The sequence below is a fragment of the Candida margitis genome (genome assembly GCF_024628925.1).
Source record: "Candida margitis strain CBS 14175 chromosome Unknown scaffold2, whole genome shotgun sequence".
In the NCBI taxonomy this organism is placed as follows: Eukaryota; Fungi; Ascomycota; class Pichiomycetes; order Serinales; family Debaryomycetaceae; genus Lodderomyces; species Lodderomyces margitis.
In genome coordinates, this window is record NW_026261802.1 from 389080 (window position 1) to 406131 (window position 17052).

Genomic DNA, 17052 nt, shown 5'->3' on the forward strand with positions numbered 1-17052 from the left:
CAAAAAATTCAATGGGTCAATTGTCTTCAACTATTCGCAACTGTCTCTTAGCAGACTGTTATTATTATTATCAGATACACACATAAACACTCTATAATATTATCTGAATTTCAAAATCATCCTCCAATTCCGTATTTGCCACAACGTCATTAAGATTCAACTCTTCGTCATCGAAAATCATTTTCACAGACGCAAAGTTGACGGTAGATTCCTCGATTTCTTTCTTCTTCAAATAGAACTTCAAAAGGCTTTCAATTTTGGTCTCGGGAGTAACTTTACAAGCGACTCGCTTGTTATCCTTTCCCTTGAGTCCGATCGAGAACACACCTTCATCGTCATTAGCAAGATCAATCATATTATCCGGTCTGGAAGAAGGATTTAATGCATCATCATCATCATCATCTTCTTCTTCTTCTTCTTCGTCCTCGCTGCTCGATGGGGCTGCTTCTTCAGCTGCTACAGACTCCTCCACCTCTTTGGTCTCTGGTTCAATCCCACTAGCTCTTAATTCTGGGTATACATTCATAAAATTCTCGCTATTGTCTTTGGGTATTAAAAACAAATGTAGTCTTGTAGGTGGCATCAATTCTATCTTGTCCACCAACGCATTGAAAACCCCACCTGGTGGTGGGATTCTAAGTGTCCGGGGAGTATAAAAGGAATGTAATAAAATCTTTCCCTCGACCCAGACTAAAGTACATAGCTCAGTATTATACCGCTCAAGTAAAATCGGGGGTAATTGGCTAGAAAAAGTTGTTTTGTAAAAGTCGACAGAGGATTTTAAAATTTTGCTGAAGGATTTCATACCTTTACAACCTAAGTCGACTTGAATGGTTTGGCCCTCAGGCGCTGGAAGCTTCGACGTGACTGTTATTGCATATCGTCTCTTTTTTTCTTCGGATTCAGCAAACTTGTAGCTATTGTCGAGTATCGATGACTTGCCCGAGGTTTTGGTTTTTGGAAAGCTTTTCACAAACTGTAGTTGAACTTCCTCTTCATCCGAATCGTCAAGCAATGGGGGAGCCATTTTTGCCTCACGTTCATTGACCCTTTTCTCAATCTCACGAAGAATTTGCTCCTTGTCTAATGCTGGTGGCGTGGTCAAGCTTTTTGTGATTGACGTGGCAGGTTTGACGTCAGCATTAGATGTGGATACGATGTCCGATTTAGGTCCTTCTATAGCATCTGTATTACTCAGTTTCGGCTCCTGTTTGGAAATTGTCGGATCCTCAATCTTGACAGCCAGCTCTGGAACACCAGGCGAGCTCGAGTTTGCGTCTTTACTCTTGTGCTTGTGTCTTTTCTTTTTCTTTTCAAAGCTGCTGGTTAAGGAAAAGAAGTCATCTTCTAAAAACGACCGTTTCTTGTGTTGGCCATGATCATCTGTCGGATGGCATTTTTCATCTGCTTGGCTCGTTGTAGTCACTGGCGCTTCATCGTTAGGTTTATCCATCATACATTATAGACTCATCATCCAAAGAGTAAAGGATATAAAATGAGATTAACTTAGTTTTTTTTTCTTTGCGAAATATAAACAAAATCACTTGAGACTCCACGATTGACTATGAACTTTAGAGGTAAAGTTTTACTGAACTACGGTAACAATGAACAATTCTACGAGGTGACAAAACAGTATAAAGCACATTGGGGTGAGAAGTTGTTTGTAGTGGATGAGTCTTTGGCAAATTTGTTCAAATATGCTTCACGATCAAGTCAATACATTTCTGCCAGTGATTTGCACATTAAACAAGTCAAAGTTAAAGAGGTAGATAATGAGTATGTGAGGTTCAGGTTTAATTCGAACCTCCTGGCCAATGTTTTATTAGGGAAAACCTCACACGTTGTCAACTTAGAGCAAAACCCCGCTCATTTAAAAGAGTTTACAAACCGAAATGTTTTTGCGGCTGCGGTAGGTGGTTTCATTACATCTATGCAATGGTTACCAAACAGTTTAGACCAGGAAGATGGCATTTCCTACTTAGCAATCGGAGTTATTAGCGGAGAGAAGGAGCTTGCAGAAGTCAATGCTGTCAGCCCCGAGTTGAATGTGTTTAACAACACCACCCAGAAAAACATCCGGTCTTCGCTCCAAATATGGAAGTACGAGGCACTAATAAACCAATTAGAACTTAAACATACGTTAGTAACTTCAGAATTTGGAGCAGTTACTGATATACAATGGGCACCATTATTCACTGACCATGAGGTGCTAGGGGTACTAGGTTGTGTCTTTAAAAACGGGGAAATTCACTTGTTAAAAATTGACGATCGTCTCCCAGAGTTTAGTATAGTTCAGAACCCATCCTATCGATATAAATCAAATAGCAAATGGCCTTCCAATTTGACATGTTTTTCATTTGTCGGTACTGAAAAGATCATTGCAGGAACTGCTGATGGATATATAATGGAGCTTGAATTACCGTTTTGCAAAGATGGAGATCTTTCGCAGCCTAACTTCAAAACATTTGTCTCCGACGGTCCTATTTCAAGCGTTGTTTCGGTTCCCATATCTACAGGGGAGCATGTTACTATAATTAACGGACAGGCCTACAGGGGAATGGCATTTTCAACGCTGGATCCGCTAGTTGATGTATTTTCTCCATTGTCTGAAAAGTCGACGATAAAGCCAACATACAATTTTATTCTCCAGGATGTACTTCTAGCTCATAATCCTGAAAACAGCAACATTTTATGCCTTCGGTCTCTACAAGATACATCTTCCACGATGCTAAGGCTAAACAGCCATATGACAACTTTCAAGTTATCAGAAGCTTTGGGCCATCCATTCATGTTAACTGGTACAGATACAGGGGATATTATATTGATGAACTATACAAGAAAGTTTTTTTCAAGTAAAGGAGGCAATAAGGTAATGGTGCCTTTAAAACTCTGGAAATTCACTTTAAATGAAACCGACTCCACCATATCGATATCAGCAGACTATGAAAAAATGGACATAGAGAGCCCAATCCAAGCATCGTATATGCCATCAAAGGTTATGATAAGCGCCGTGGCATGGAACGAGAATATAATTGGCAGCTCAGTTTACGCTGCAGGAACAGCCTCTGGTATTTTGCTCGTCGAAAGATTGGACCCCAAATTTCAAAACTAGTACTTGGGTATAGATTGATCAATGGTATCAGACCATTTGTCGATACCTCCGTCAATACTTTTAGCATTTTTGAAACCTAGACTGTGTAGTTTTCTTGCTGCTAATTGAGAATCGTTACCATATCTGCAGATTAAGTAAATATCATCAGACTTTTTTACCGGTAGGTAATCCTCCAACAATTCAAGCTTTCTGAAGGTAGGATCCCACTCAATGTTGGTTGAATTGCGAAGCTTGGTGATTTGGTATTGCTCTTTGGGTCTGACGTCAATCAAAACGTGATCACGACCATTATGTAATACATTGTTGTAATCAGCAACTGATAATCTACTACTTTGTTCCAACTGCTCATAACTAACCTTCCCGCAGAAGGCAGCATAATCAATCTCTCCACTTTCAATCTTTTCTTTGGTTATTTGTCTCTTTGATCCACAGGCAATACAACTGGCTTGTTTAGGTCTCATCTTAAAGTTTCTAATTTGCTGCTGTGGGTACGCTGAATATGATGAGAGAAAAGGGGAGAAATTCTCTTCAGTGTAGTATCCAGTTAAATATTTTATTGTCTCCATTGCCATGGCTATTCCCACCATTCCAATTGCTGGACCTATAACCCCACCATCAGCACACGAAGTCACCGTGTTTGGACTAGGCGGCTGAGGGTGGAAACATCTATAACACGGACCAATATTTTTAAAATTCAATATTGTAAATTGCCCATCTGCTTTCAATCCAGAACCGCTCACAATAGTCTTTCCCAAGAGTACGCAGACATCATTGATGAGGTACCTCACAGCGGGGTGATCTGTGCAATCTAGCACCAACTCATACTGACTGATTACATCAAAGACGTTGTCGTTGCTTAATCTTATGGGATGAGTAATGACGGTTACATGAGGGTTGATGTTTGTGATGAACAATTTGGCTGATTCACATTTATACGTTCCAACAGTGTTAGTTTGATGTATTACTTGGCGGTGTAAATTGCTAGTATCCACAACGTCATCGTCGACTATTCCTATTGTGCCAACACCGGCTGCAGATAGGTACTCCAATGCAGGAGATCCCAACCCTCCGGCACCAACAACTAGGATCTTGGCCCTCTTTAATCTTTTTTGGGATTCCAAGGAACCAAATTGGGGAACAATCATCTGCCTGCCGTATCTTTTATACTCATCGAGACTGAAATTATCATCTATATTGGGGTGCAGTTCTTCAGAAGACTGCAGACTCCTTAGTCTTTCATTCTCAAGTTCTAAAACTCGAATTCTGCGGCGTAGTTCATCTTCAACATTGGATGTCATCGAGGTTGAAGTGTTTCTCAGATAATATCCTTTTTACAGAGAAAGCAAGTGCAAAAGAAAAATAAAATAAATAAATACAAAGAGCGACGCCAATGGGTACAATCGTATAAACCACATTAACTATCAAACTATGTTATAAAACACTACTAAATCTATACAATCTTTTGCTTGACAAAGAATGATTTCAAGTGACGCAATTGGTAGACACAAGTTCCGATCAAGACAAACAATTGGACAATTGACCATTTTACAACTCTCGAGTTTGTAGATTCACTTTGATCTCTAAACAAGGCCTCTCTTTCTCTCATTGTTTCCTGTTCCCAATGAATCTTGTCCAATTTGTCATATAAAATATTTACTCTTTTTGTCAACTCGTCCACCAGCTTGGTAGATTTGGAATCAACATAGTCGTGGGTGGATCCTTGGACAACATCAAAGAAAATACGGTGGTCCTTGTTGTGAGTGTTGTCAGAATACACTGGAGTCAAGCAAAACTTGTGTTCTCCTGAATCTAAAGAAGTAAATGTAAATTCTCCGTTAGGGGATGATTTCTGGTCAATAACTCTGTGATTGTTGTCAAATGTTTCCTAAGGGTAAAGTTAGTATAAACGTGCGAAATGATAACCACTTGGAAAAATATTACATACATCAATTGTGATCTGAACCTTCAATTTACCGTTCTTTGTATAATCGTTGGAATGGTCGTTTTTCTCGTAAGCGTCGATCTTTCCCACAACAAGGGTATCCACTTGTAATTCTTCAAAGAAACATTTAGTTTCACCCGTCTTTACGTAGAAATGCAAAGCATTTGTGAGATGAAACAATGCAACAAAAACAGCAACCAATTTAAACAAGTTAAGCATGGTGTGGATTGCTAAAAGTGAATAAAGTATTGATGGAGAAAATGTGATTTTTTACACGTATTGCCAAAATTGTCAATTTTTTTTATTTTTTTCCAACGAAAAGTCTACACGTGACTTCGTTTTCTTTTGTTTTATTTTTTTTTTTAATACGCGTTTGTTCTATTTCAATCCAAAAAGAAGAAAACGAAGAAGAAGAAGACTATTGCCTATCTAATCTCATTAACCACAGAACCACATCATTATTCGATGGCCCTACTTACCACCCTTTCGCTTATTTATGAGTTTCTTTTTAACGTGCTTTTTCATTTTGGTCTTTCTCTTTTCTTGCTTGGCTAACTTCACCGCCTCCTTCCTTGCCTTCTTCTCGTCTTTATCTTCAAACTTCTTTCCCTTGGGTTTATTATGTTCTTCGTCATCGGATAGCTCATCTTCACTTCCATCAGTTGCAGAATCCTCGTCACTTTCACTGTCGCTTGAACCACCTTCTTCTTCTTGATCATCGTCTTGCTCTTCATCATCGCGGTTTTCAAAAGACCCCTGTGCTGAATCCTGTGACGGTAGAGCTGGTGCAACCAATTCTTTCATTGTATCTACATCCCCCTCTGAAAACTTTTGAAAATCTCTTTCATCTAAATGCTTCAATGACCGAACCAAGTGTAATGACCTAAAAATTTCATCCTCGATTTCTTGATCCTTTGTCGTCTTTAAGGGAATGAAGTCCAAGTAGGATTTTAAATCACTTTCTGTATCCTCAATGCCCAAAGGCTCCGTCACAAACTTGAATATTGATTTTTCGGGATAAACATCAATGTTCTGTCTCGAAAAGTAGTCATTCACATTTTTTATATCCATTCGCAAGAAATCAAGAGCCATTGGATGGTCTGGTTCTACCGACTGTGATACATCAATTATGTATAACTTGTCGTCGTGAACAATGGAATTATACTCACTCAAGTCTGCGTGAACCAAGCGACAGTTCTGAAATAATCGTCTCATGCAAATTAACATATCGAGGTAGTACTTGATAATATCATCAACGCCTTTAAATAAGTAATCCTTCAACTTCGGAGAAGGTTGATCGTCACCCTTTGTCAAATATTGCATCACCAACACATGCGATTTAATTACATATGGTTTTGGACATGGCACATTGCTTTGATAAATTCTATTCAAATTTCTAAATTCCTTTTCAGCCCAGATTTTGACCATTTTTCTAGGATTTCCCTGATCTTTTGTATTTCTGAACCTAAACTCCCCATCGACATATCTTTTCCTGTCTTTAAAGACTAGAATTGAGGTTTTATATATCTTTACCGCAAACTCCTCTGTTTCTCCTTCACCATCATGAGTTCCGTGGTAAATATTTGCTTCCTTTCCCGTACTGATACAGCCATTGATTCTGGTTATAAGACCAGAACGAAAAATTTTACCTAAAAATCTCAATGTTCTCGCATCCAATACTTGCTCAACAGTTGCTCTCTTTGCCCTATCTTTTGTAACCTGTGGTCCCTTTTTGAATGGTTCAGTTTTGATCTTATCGGCGAATCTTGTCACAATATCTTCCTTCTCCGATGGCTTGGACAGGCTTATTTGTCTTGCTTGGGTTGGATGTGTCTCATCCTCTGTTTCAAATTCAGAATCACTATCTAAATCCAGATCCGACAAGCTAAATTCGTTTAGCTTCTGCAGTATCTCTTCAGTGCTCATTGTATTGAAACAGTTGTAAATGAGATGAGCTCAAAGCGTCAAAAAAGCGAGAGCAAGATTTGAAGCAAAATAGAAAAAAAAAAAGAACAAAAAGGTTGATCTTAAACATCCAAATTCTGATTTGAAAGCACGACAAAAACATGACTTTACCGTCCAGTCTACAAAGATTGTTACCACAAGTATGTATGAATAGGTATACGAGGCGAGAAGGCGATGACTAACGTGCTAGAAATTCTTGGGATTCATCCCGTTGTTCATTGGTGTCGAGATTGTTTTGGGGGTTACAATTCTTAATAAAGCAGGGGGGTTGTATGGTATTTTATCGTTATTAACAGGCCACCCGATTGATTTTTGGCAATGGCTATATAACTCGTTGGCCCTTCTTATGCTACCAATATACGCAACTGCTTTAATCAATTTGAGAAACAAAGCACGCAATTTACGGAAACTATCCTTGGCTACCGTCGTATACATCGTCGATACCATTATAGGTACACTCTACACGGTATACTTTGTATTTTTTTGGTTCCAGTCAGAGGATGGAAGTGAAGCAGAAGTTGGCGGTGACTCATTGCTCCGAAGAAAAATGGACGCTAGTGATGAGGAAGCAAATTTGTCCTCTCAGTCTGCATCAGCCGGGAGGGAGTTGTTTTTCATATTCGCAACGACAATTGTAATGACTATCATCAGGATATACTTTACATTAGTCATTGTAAGCTTTACTAAAGCGTTGTTGAAACAAAATTCAATGGAACAGCGGTACCGCGATCGCTCTAGTTCGACGTCTGTCACTGATGCTGAAGAAAACGAGATTTTAAACTCAAATGGATTCTATGGCGAATTCAAAAAGGCTGTTCTCGACATGGAGATCCGATCAAAAGAGTTTCTTGACGACTTCTTGAATTAAAAAGGGGAAATGTATATATAGAGATGTCTTGGAAGTATGTTTTCTTAATGTATAACTCAGTTGTAGTGTCGTTGTACTCATATGACTTCCATGTCGTACTGAGATATATTGAAGTAAGGATTTAGCTGGGTGCCTTTGCTCTCGAGAATTTCCTAGTTTGCCCATTCTCCAATTCTTAGCTCTTCATAGTCTAATGCCAATGACTTGTCAAAACTCGGTTTTGTCTTACGTAATCTTTCTACAATGTTATGTAAAAGCGCGAAACATTTATTTTGCACTTGCTTCAACTCCGCATTTACAATCATCCCTTTTCTTCAATAATTGCTCAATGGGACAAACGCCTAGCACCAACCAGACCATTGACACAAAAAGTGGGCTTCAGACCAGTCTTCCAAAGTCGGAAGTATACAATCTATTTTATACTAGATGTTTGCAAGTGTTGAAGCCGCTGGAGCTTGCCTATGTCAAATCAATCATAGATGGAGGTGAAAACCAAAACAGGGTCGTATCGAGAGCTAAATTCCAATTCATATTGAATAACGGACGAAGTTCAAACTCAGAAGGATTGGAGAAATTAACTACTGTGTTGTTCCCAATCCTGAAACGATTAGGCCAATTCCCTTTCTTGAGAACAGAAGTGAGCACCAGTGAAGACCTAACCCTTCAGGAGTTCGTAATTTCTCTTATTTTCATTCTAGGAAAGCACAACAAGATATTGGATCAAAATTTCGATTTTGTGAAGCTTTTGTTCATATCATTGTCGGGTAAAGATGAACAAGAAAAGCTGGTGGAGGATAGCCCAATTGATATGCCTTTGATACAACCTTTTAAAGAGTCTGATGAAATTGGTCTCAAAGCGAAAAAGGTTGACTGGAAAAATGCAACAGTTGTTTCATCTTTTGATAGTATAGCCATGGAAAGCTTGATGTCAGATGCCGAGAGCTTTGTTTCGATCACTACATTACTACTCGTTGCTAATTCGATCCAATTACAAAAACAAGAATTAATGGAAGGTCAGCTAGCATCACGACTAACCCAGTGGAATGATTTTGAAACGTATTCAATATCACTATTAAAGTTCATAAACCCGAATTTTCTGGTAAGTAAATTGGTTGGAGAGACAATTCTGTTCAACGAATTTGCTCAAGGTGTTGCAGAGATGCTTCCTACCTTTTATCAAAACGGGTTGAAAAGATTGGGAGCTGAAATCTTTACTTTGAAAGCTACTGAAAATGGTGAGACCCATTCAGAGCAACTACCACCACCACCATCGTCGCCATCACCTTCACCACTAAAGAAGCATTCTTTTACATTTACGCCTACTAAACTTGTAAGCATAGCCACGCTTTCTTACATAACATCTGTGTTGAAAGGAGTTGGAAGCAATTTGGACTTAACTACTGAAAATGTTGTAAAGTTGTATGCTGGGTCCGAGTCTGGCTTCTCCATTCGTTCTTTAGAGACAAAGATTTTTAAATGGCAGGCACCAACATTGTTGATAGTTAGTGGGAAAAGAGTGAAACAGAAAACAGTGGATACGAATAGACGTTATCAAAAGTTTGATGAGATATACCCGAAATACTTTTTAAAGCAGGAGAGTCATCTACAACCGTGGCAACACGAGAATGATCGATTAACATATTGTGTGGTGGTCAGGGAACCTTGGCAAAGCTCGAACAAGAAGAATTTTGGAGATGAATCAACAACTATCATTTCTGTTCACCCCCGAGCTGACTGCTACAAGAGCATACATAGCGAGGTAATGAAGGGCAAGCTGATATATTTTAACAACCAGGGGATGGGCTTAGGATTTGGAAATTTACAGCCTTTGAACAAAAATGGAAAGCAGAAGTACTACCCTGGTGATGTCTCTTTGACAATTGAAGCCAACCTCGAGTTTGCGGTATTTAGGCATTTGGCTCTTCTGAAGAACAATGCCACTAATTTTTTCAAACCGTCGATCCAGAGTGACCTTGCCACGGAGAACTTTGAGGATAGATTTACTATAACCGATCTTGAAGTTTGGGGTATCGGTTCAATGAAAGAGTTGGATGAACAGAGACAGCAATGGGAATGGGAAGAGAAACAAGCAAATGCTAGACAAAGTGTGAATGTACGAAGTATGGGTGAAGAAAGAGCCTTTTTAGAAATGGCAGGTTTGGTTGGTAATCATGGTAGCTTTGGATCTGGGTGAACAATTTTTTTTTTCTTTTTGTTTTTTTTCTTTCTCTATCTCACTTTGTGTCTATTGTGTATATATAGAGATGAGCTTAGAATAGACGAAAATCATTGACTTTTAGGACACCATCTCTCTTTAGAAACAACAATGGCGAAATCAAATAAAAGTCAGAACCAGGGTGGCAAGAGACAGAATCTAAAAGAAATTAAACCTGTCACCGACGACTCCAGGTTTAAATCAGTTCATAATGATCCCAGGTTCAAGTTTCCAAATTTTAAAAATTTAAAGGTCAAGGTGGATGACCGGTTTAACAAGAAAGAATTGAAAAAGCTAAGTGGAAGTAAGGTCAAGATTGATAGATATGGGAGAAAACTTGAAGAAAAAGACCAACAACTTAACAAGTACTACGAACATGATGACGAGAGCTCAAGTGAAGAAAGTGAGGATGACGAAGATGACGAAGATGACGAAGGTGACGAGGGGGAGGAGGAGGATGTGGAAGCATTAAGTCGCAAGATCAGAGGGGAAGAAGAGGAATTGGATAGGGCTAGAGGAGAAGGTCTTCTGAGCTCCTCATCCGACCTGTCCTCCGAAGACTCGTCTTCAGACAGTGAACTGGAGTTAGATGAAGCCGACAGCGAATCCGAGCTTGAACTAGAGGAAACAGCCCCTGCCGAATCCGAACCCACTACCTCATTTGCTGTCGTTAATATGGACTGGGAAAACTTAAGGGCTGAGGACTTGATGGCAACCTTTTTGTCATTTGTACCCAAAGATGGAAGTATAAAGTCAGTGACGATATATCCCTCAGAGTTTGGAAAAGAAAGAATGCAGCGAGAAGAGGTTGAAGGGCCACCAAGGGAATTATTCAAAACAAAGAAGAAAAAGAATGAAGAATCAGACTCGGAGTCCGATTTGGATTCTGATGTTGATATCCAAGATGCAAAAGAGTTGGAAAAAGTTACACGTAAGTTGTACGAGCAGGATGATGGAAAGGAGGATTATGACAGCAAAGCTTTACGTCGATATCAACTACAGCGATTAAGATATTACTATGCTATAGTCAAGTGTGATTCAGTTCAAACAGCTAGAAATATTTATGAAAATGTTGATGGCACGGAGTATGAGTCCACGGCTAATGTTTTCGATTTGAGATATGTACCAGAGGATATGGAGTTTGACGAGAATGATGTCAAAGATGAATGTTTCAAAGTATCACCAAACTACAAACCGGAATCGAGGTTTGTGACAGACGCGTTGCAACACTCAAAGGTGAAATTGACCTGGGATGAGACTCCTAAAGAGCGTCTCACTTTGTCTTCAAGACCACTTTCCCAAAAGGAAATAGAAGCCAATGACTTTAAGGCGTATTTAGCAAGTGATTCTGAGGATGACACTTTGGAAAACAATGGTGATGGGGCCGATTTGAAATCAAAGTATCAAAGATTGTTAGGAAAGACGTTCAATAAAGGTACCGAATCAGGAGATGAAAGTGATGACGTCGATATGGAGATAACATTTGACCCTGGTTTGAAGGACTCATCTGAAAAAGAATCAAGGGAGGAGAATTCAGAAGAGACCACCATCGAGGCTTATAAGAGGAAGGAGAAGGAGAGACGTCAAAAGAGACTTAATAAATTTAAGGAAAGCAAAGCCAACGCTGAAGAAGAACAGCAAGAAGAGGGTGGTGCCAAGTCCGCCTCTAAGAAGAAGAGCAAGTCGCATCCTGGGAAAGAGAATACCAATATTTCTGAAAAAGAGAAAGCTGAGTTGGAATTGGTACTTATGGATAATGACCAGAAGAGCGACCATTTCAACATGAGAGATGTCCTCAAGAATGAAAAATCAAAGAAAAACAAAAAGTCAAAGAAGAGAAATATTGACCAAGAAATGACTCAAGACAATTTTGAAGTTAATTTGAATGATCCAAGATTCGACGAAATATTTGAAAGCCATGACTACGCCATAGATCCTACCAGCAGTGAATTTAAGAAGACCGAGACTATGAAGAAGATTTTGAAAGAAAGATCAAACAGAAACAAGGGTGATGGCAATAAAGAGAAAAACGGCAATGGAAACAAGAAACGGAAATTGAAGGATGGTTCTGATTATGAAAGCGCAAAGTCGATTGCGAAAAAATTGAAAAATAAAGTCAAGTAGTTTTATATATTTGTTTAGAAGAGATATTAAAGTTGCTTAAGAAGAGTTACCTACCATGACTTCGTCATTGGACCTGTAAAGTTCTGTTCAATTCGTGACCATTTCTTGGTGCACGCATTTCTTTGAATTCTCTCATTTTGAGATAAAGACATGATTCCTGTACTATGAGGCAAAAAAATAATCAAAGAACAGGTGACACTACAACAATTAAAGAACCCAACCGAAATCCAAAAACCATTGTGGTACAAAGCCGAACAATGTAGGTGGCTGCAAAAATATGTGAAACATGTGAGAAAAAAATGTGACAACTTTATGCTTCACAACTTGAAGCAGCAAAGATGAAACAAATCCTTTTCATTTTGCAATGACTTTAAAGTAGGTTAAAGTTCTCGGATTTTTCAATTCAAAGATTTATCTTGTTGACATGACTATTCTTGATAGATGAAGTAAAGTCAGATTTTCCCTAATCGCTTGTATATTTCATTCCAGTGAAAAATTCCGTACAACAATAATACCACTTATGTTTTCAAAATGGAACTGAAAAAGCAATCAAATACAACAAAACACAAAATTGGGTTGATTGTTAGTCCTCGGTTGAATATGAGTGGGTTGATGAGGAAAGCAAACCCTGACGACTTTGACCCATTTTCAAGGGGAAAGGCTAAGTGGACAGAGCCAAATTCACCAATGACAAGGAGTTCTGATGAAAAGACGAATATAAAAATAATAAACTCTAGTACAGATGCTACGCATCCTCAAATGGAAACCAACACTCTTGAATCACCCTTTTCCGCTAAAGTAAATCATAAAGTAACCCAGAATGTAACCGCCACACCCAAAGCTGTCTTTGACGAAGATGCTAGATTGGGCCACATCCAAAGAGACATGAATGTCAATTCTAATTGCATCTATACTGGAGCAATTGCATCAAGGCTGGTGATGACAGATGAGTCAGCTTCTGATAAATCAATGCGAGTGACACAGGAAGGAGATCTTGATCAATTTAAACCGTTTTCTTGTTTTGCAACTCCACAGTTGGAGCCACAAGCTAAGCTTGTCAGGTCTAAATTAAATGATGTGGTGGAAGCAGGGTCAATTACACTGCTGGAGAACAACTTGAAGGATGTAAAGGGAAATTCTCTGAGAAAAAGGCAAAAGCGGACTTCCTTTTGGAGAAAACAAGGTGATAATTTTAAGCCGAAGCTTTCAATCTCAAATATCGAAGATAATAACTCCCCCTACTTGAAGGAAACAATTTCCAAAAATAATAGATTTAGTTTTACCGGGCTGCAAAACTTCAAGGTATGTACACATGAAAATGAAGCTACAACTTTCAGGGGTAGTCAAGTATTTGTGACTCAAGCACAAGGTCTGTCACATGATGATGACATGATATCGTTCATCGTTGCAAAGAACCGATTATTGGCTGATAATAAAATCCTCGAGGATAATACTGCAGAGGCAATTCCAAATTTGGAATTGAGTAAGAGAATTGGGCTGAAAAAGCCAACTAAATTGAGGAGATTGAATCAAAAGTTGGGGCAAGAGGGAAGCCTGAACGAATCACCAAAGAAATACACCTATGCCACACAAGCCACCAACTCTTGGAACTCAACTTACACCAATTCCATTGAGACATCAACGTTCACTGATATTGCCGATATCCCAGAAACGCCACACACTCTTGCGCCGCAAGTTTCACTAGCGTCAACAGATTCATTGGTCTCACTCTTTCTGCATTTAAAAGTTTCTGAAACAACTACACATGAAGCACCAATTGCAAAGAAATCCATACTTCGAACATATATAAGTCGCATCAAGTATTTATCAAAAGTTTTAAATCGAAATCACCATGTTCAGTATGATTTTGGACCAATAAGTTTGCCGAAACTATATGAGACAAGTCAAACTGAATTGAACCAACTTCAAACTCTAGACCCAAGAAGACGCCATAATAACACTCATGATTCAGGTTGTGGTACAGTAATAAATAGATGTCACATGACTCTTGCAAAAAGGAACTTCCGGAAACATATATTTAGAAGCTCTGCTTTAGGTAGCAGTGAATATCACGATGATAGAACCCGGTTAAGAAAGCTTCTTATGCAGACACCATCCTTGGATGCCTCTGTGAAATTATTCGAGGAATATCTAAATGTTACAATCACGTAGGGATCATATTGATTTATGTTCGACTACAAGAGAGGTAATACCACTATGATTAGTTCAAAGGTTTCATCTTAATGAGGCAACTGTATTGAAGACCCTATATTTTTATGTAATCTGAATGCAATAAAGTAGTTATGGCAACCAGATGTCATTCCAACTAACCTCTTTCCTAACAGCATTCGAGTAACCTTCATTAAAGTTCACCCAAATCCTAGGCACTTGTTTAACTATTTCATCGTCTGGTTTGGAAGCCTGTTTCACATTGTCATATTGTGACTTGAACGTTTGCTTCTCGTGGTCTCCTGTTTTTGGTTTCTTTGTAAATTCCGGATTGTCAACGCCATCAAGTTTACGTTTTTGTTTTTGGCTTCGCCTTGAGGCTGACAAATTCTCCAATTCTGCATTGACCATTGGAAATAATGCTTGTCTCCGTAGCTGGAGTTGTTTGACTTCAATTGCACTTGATCGTGCGGCAAGAAACGTGTCAAAAATCGTAAGAGCATCCCAGTCCGGTGCCAAATACAACTCCATTTGACCAGATTCAAAATCTCTCCTTGTTTCAAGGCCTAGTTTGAATGATTCAATCAAGGAGGTCACTTTTTCAAGCTTTGCAATTTCAGTCGGAGTTAGGTTACCCTTTGACTTGGACGACAAACTTGGGCTAAGAATCTTGGTAAGGCAAGGGAGAAAACAACATGCAACACTATCAGCATTTGTACTTCCAACTCCTAATTGGGTAGCAGCAGGGATATTCGAAACTACTGTTTTAACAACATGACGATTTTCCTTTAATTTTTCAAAGGTTTCAAAGGACAAGTTTTTGGCATTTGGGATTAGCGGGTTTATGTCCCTATATGTTTTCAAGTCGCTAAATAGTGTCCAGCTTTTCAATGCTATCAATGCATTGTACTGGTTTGCATCGTTAAAGTTAGTATTGAAAGAGTCGTGGTAATGAAGCCAGTCACTGAATTCACTGGGTCTAATTAAAGTATCATCCTGTAGGTGGATAATATCGAGGTACTTGTTAAACACTCCATTTATGAATTTATCAAATAAGTCGTTACTGCCAGTTATGGATTTACCATTACCGTCCATGTACTTTTGCAAAAGAACACTAAAGTTGTCTTCCTTTTTCAATTGCGGATCTCTTTTAAACATGTCTTCAACCATTGTGAACCAGGATATATGCTTGTCTATTGCAGAAACTTTCTTGACACTGGTACCTGATGCCAAGCGTTTTCCTGAAAATTGCATTTGATTCAAACATGCCCTCAAGTCTCCATCGCATACTTCGCAAATTTCTCCAATATCTCTATAATCTAATCCAAGATTTTCCCTCTCATTAATTTTCATCAAAAAGTCTTTGACAGACTTCATGGCACTGCCACTGACCTTGGCACCAGTTGCTCTTTGCGCAATGGCGGGCTTTCGGAACGTCACAACCTCTGATATTGCTCTCAACCTCTCTAAAGGGTTGGGTCCAAACTTTCCCTGCTGCCGCGAGTATATATCGTTGGCAATACAAATGATGGGTCTATTCAATATCCTATCGTTCTTTTTCTTTCTTTTCTGATCGTTGTCACTTTGTCCATTAACGTACTTTTGTTGCTTCATATATGCTCGTTGATCTGAAGTGACAATGTCTTGCAAAATCTTGACAACATCGTTTGTGTTTGCCAAAGAATCCAACTCATCTATGAGTAAACAAAATGGTTTACCATTCTTGGAAACAGCATTAGATGTTAATGTATTTTGAATCTTCAACTTTAAAGCATTTGACGCATTTGAGTAAGCGTTGCTTCCAGCTGAACTATTGACCGACCCCTGTGGAAGAGTATCCATACTATTCATTGCATTTAGTTCTTGGATATTGTATCCCATCTGGCGAGCTAAGATATGTGTAGCAACTGTCTTGCCGACACCCGGTGGTCCATGAATTAGTAAAATCTTACGACTTGGCCTGCCGAGCGAGTCAGTGCCATCTATGTGCTCTTTGACTCTATCGTCAAATACCAATGTGGACCATTTTTGAAGCCATCGCATAATAGATCGGTATTGTTTTTCATTTCCCGCTGGCGCCAATTGTAGAAAGTTCTGCGGTTTATACTTTTCTGTCCATAATGGCATGTAGTTTGATGTGTTGGGCTCTTCCTTTGAATCCATTTTCAAGGAGTTTTCTCTGATTTTGTTTTTAAGTTCAACTCTAGCAAAAAGGGAATCCATGTCTAAATAAAGCTGACTTTGTTTATGGATGTTTACCTGTGATTCCTGTGGTTCTTCACGCCCCCTTCGTTTTAGATTTATCATTTGACCAGAAAATAACTTGACTCCTTTGCTGCCTAATTGCAGCTGCTCAATAGGGTGGCTCTCCATCTCAGAAGTTTGCTCCTGATCTGATGCAATAGTTGGGTTAGTTACCCCAGCAGCTGAATCTGAAGCAAGACCTACTTCTTTTTCTAAAAGGGGACCAGCAGGTGCAAATAATAGTGAGCTGGTAAGATTTATGCTCTCCTGGACGCCCTCCCGTGTCATGTTATTGGATGTTTCTGTTGTTGGCTAACAGTTTAGAAATGAAGTCGGTTTTTCAAAAATTGTAAACAAGAGGACGCGTTTCGTATTTTTTTTTGTTTTTGCTTACAACAGGCAAAGTATACAAA

General features: G+C 39.0%; 9 protein-coding genes across 9 annotated transcripts; 5 read left to right on the top strand and 4 right to left on the bottom strand. All coding sequences in view use genetic code 12, as the record gives it.

The window, feature by feature from the left end:
• Positions 1 to 91: 91 nt before the first annotated feature.
• Positions 92 to 1456, bottom strand: CANMA_002226 (uncharacterized protein; the record flags this gene model as incomplete). Its single annotated transcript, XM_051814271.1, has 1 exon — positions 92 to 1456. The coding sequence occupies one exon, from the start codon at positions 1454 to 1456 to the stop codon at positions 92 to 94; it is 1365 nt and encodes a 454-aa protein (XP_051672302.1).
• Positions 1457 to 1564: 108 nt separating this feature from the next.
• On the top strand, positions 1565 to 3112 carry CANMA_002227 (transcription factor TFIIIC subunit; the record flags this gene model as incomplete). Its single annotated transcript, XM_051814273.1, has 1 exon — positions 1565 to 3112. The coding sequence occupies one exon, from the start codon at positions 1565 to 1567 to the stop codon at positions 3110 to 3112; it is 1548 nt and encodes a 515-aa protein (XP_051672303.1).
• Positions 3113 to 3172: 60 nt separating this feature from the next.
• On the bottom strand, positions 3173 to 4410 carry UBA4 (Uba4p; the record flags this gene model as incomplete). Its single annotated transcript, XM_051814274.1, has 2 exons — positions 3173 to 3212; positions 3290 to 4410. 2 exons carry the CDS (start codon positions 4408 to 4410, stop codon positions 3173 to 3175), a joined length of 1161 nt encoding a protein of 386 aa, XP_051672304.1.
• A 152-nt stretch (positions 4411 to 4562) lies between these two features.
• On the bottom strand, positions 4563 to 6980 carry CANMA_002229 (rio1; the record flags this gene model as incomplete). The annotated part of the gene is made up of 3 exons (XM_051814275.1): positions 4563 to 4997; positions 5058 to 5284; positions 5534 to 6980. 3 exons carry the CDS (start codon positions 6978 to 6980, stop codon positions 4563 to 4565), a joined length of 2109 nt encoding a protein of 702 aa, XP_051672305.1.
• A 140-nt stretch (positions 6981 to 7120) lies between these two features.
• On the top strand, positions 7121 to 7887 carry CANMA_002230 (uncharacterized protein; the record flags this gene model as incomplete). Its single annotated transcript, XM_051814276.1, has 2 exons — positions 7121 to 7159; positions 7210 to 7887. The coding sequence occupies 2 exons, from the start codon at positions 7121 to 7123 to the stop codon at positions 7885 to 7887; spliced, it is 717 nt and encodes a 238-aa protein (XP_051672306.1).
• Positions 7888 to 8215: 328 nt separating this feature from the next.
• CANMA_002231 (TLD domain-containing protein) lies at positions 8216 to 10081 on the top strand (the record flags this gene model as incomplete). The annotated part of the gene is made up of 1 exon (XM_051814277.1): positions 8216 to 10081. One exon carries the CDS (start codon positions 8216 to 8218, stop codon positions 10079 to 10081), a length of 1866 nt encoding a protein of 621 aa, XP_051672307.1.
• A 132-nt stretch (positions 10082 to 10213) lies between these two features.
• Positions 10214 to 12226, top strand: CANMA_002232 (pre-rRNA-processing protein ESF1; the record flags this gene model as incomplete). The annotated part of the gene is made up of 1 exon (XM_051814278.1): positions 10214 to 12226. One exon carries the CDS (start codon positions 10214 to 10216, stop codon positions 12224 to 12226), a length of 2013 nt encoding a protein of 670 aa, XP_051672308.1.
• A 531-nt stretch (positions 12227 to 12757) lies between these two features.
• CANMA_002233 (uncharacterized protein) lies at positions 12758 to 14398 on the top strand (the record flags this gene model as incomplete). Its single annotated transcript, XM_051814279.1, has 1 exon — positions 12758 to 14398. One exon carries the CDS (start codon positions 12758 to 12760, stop codon positions 14396 to 14398), a length of 1641 nt encoding a protein of 546 aa, XP_051672309.1.
• A 129-nt stretch (positions 14399 to 14527) lies between these two features.
• CTF18 (Ctf18p) lies at positions 14528 to 16927 on the bottom strand (the record flags this gene model as incomplete). Its single annotated transcript, XM_051814280.1, has 1 exon — positions 14528 to 16927. One exon carries the CDS (start codon positions 16925 to 16927, stop codon positions 14528 to 14530), a length of 2400 nt encoding a protein of 799 aa, XP_051672310.1.
• Between the last annotated feature and the right edge of the window lie 125 nt (positions 16928 to 17052).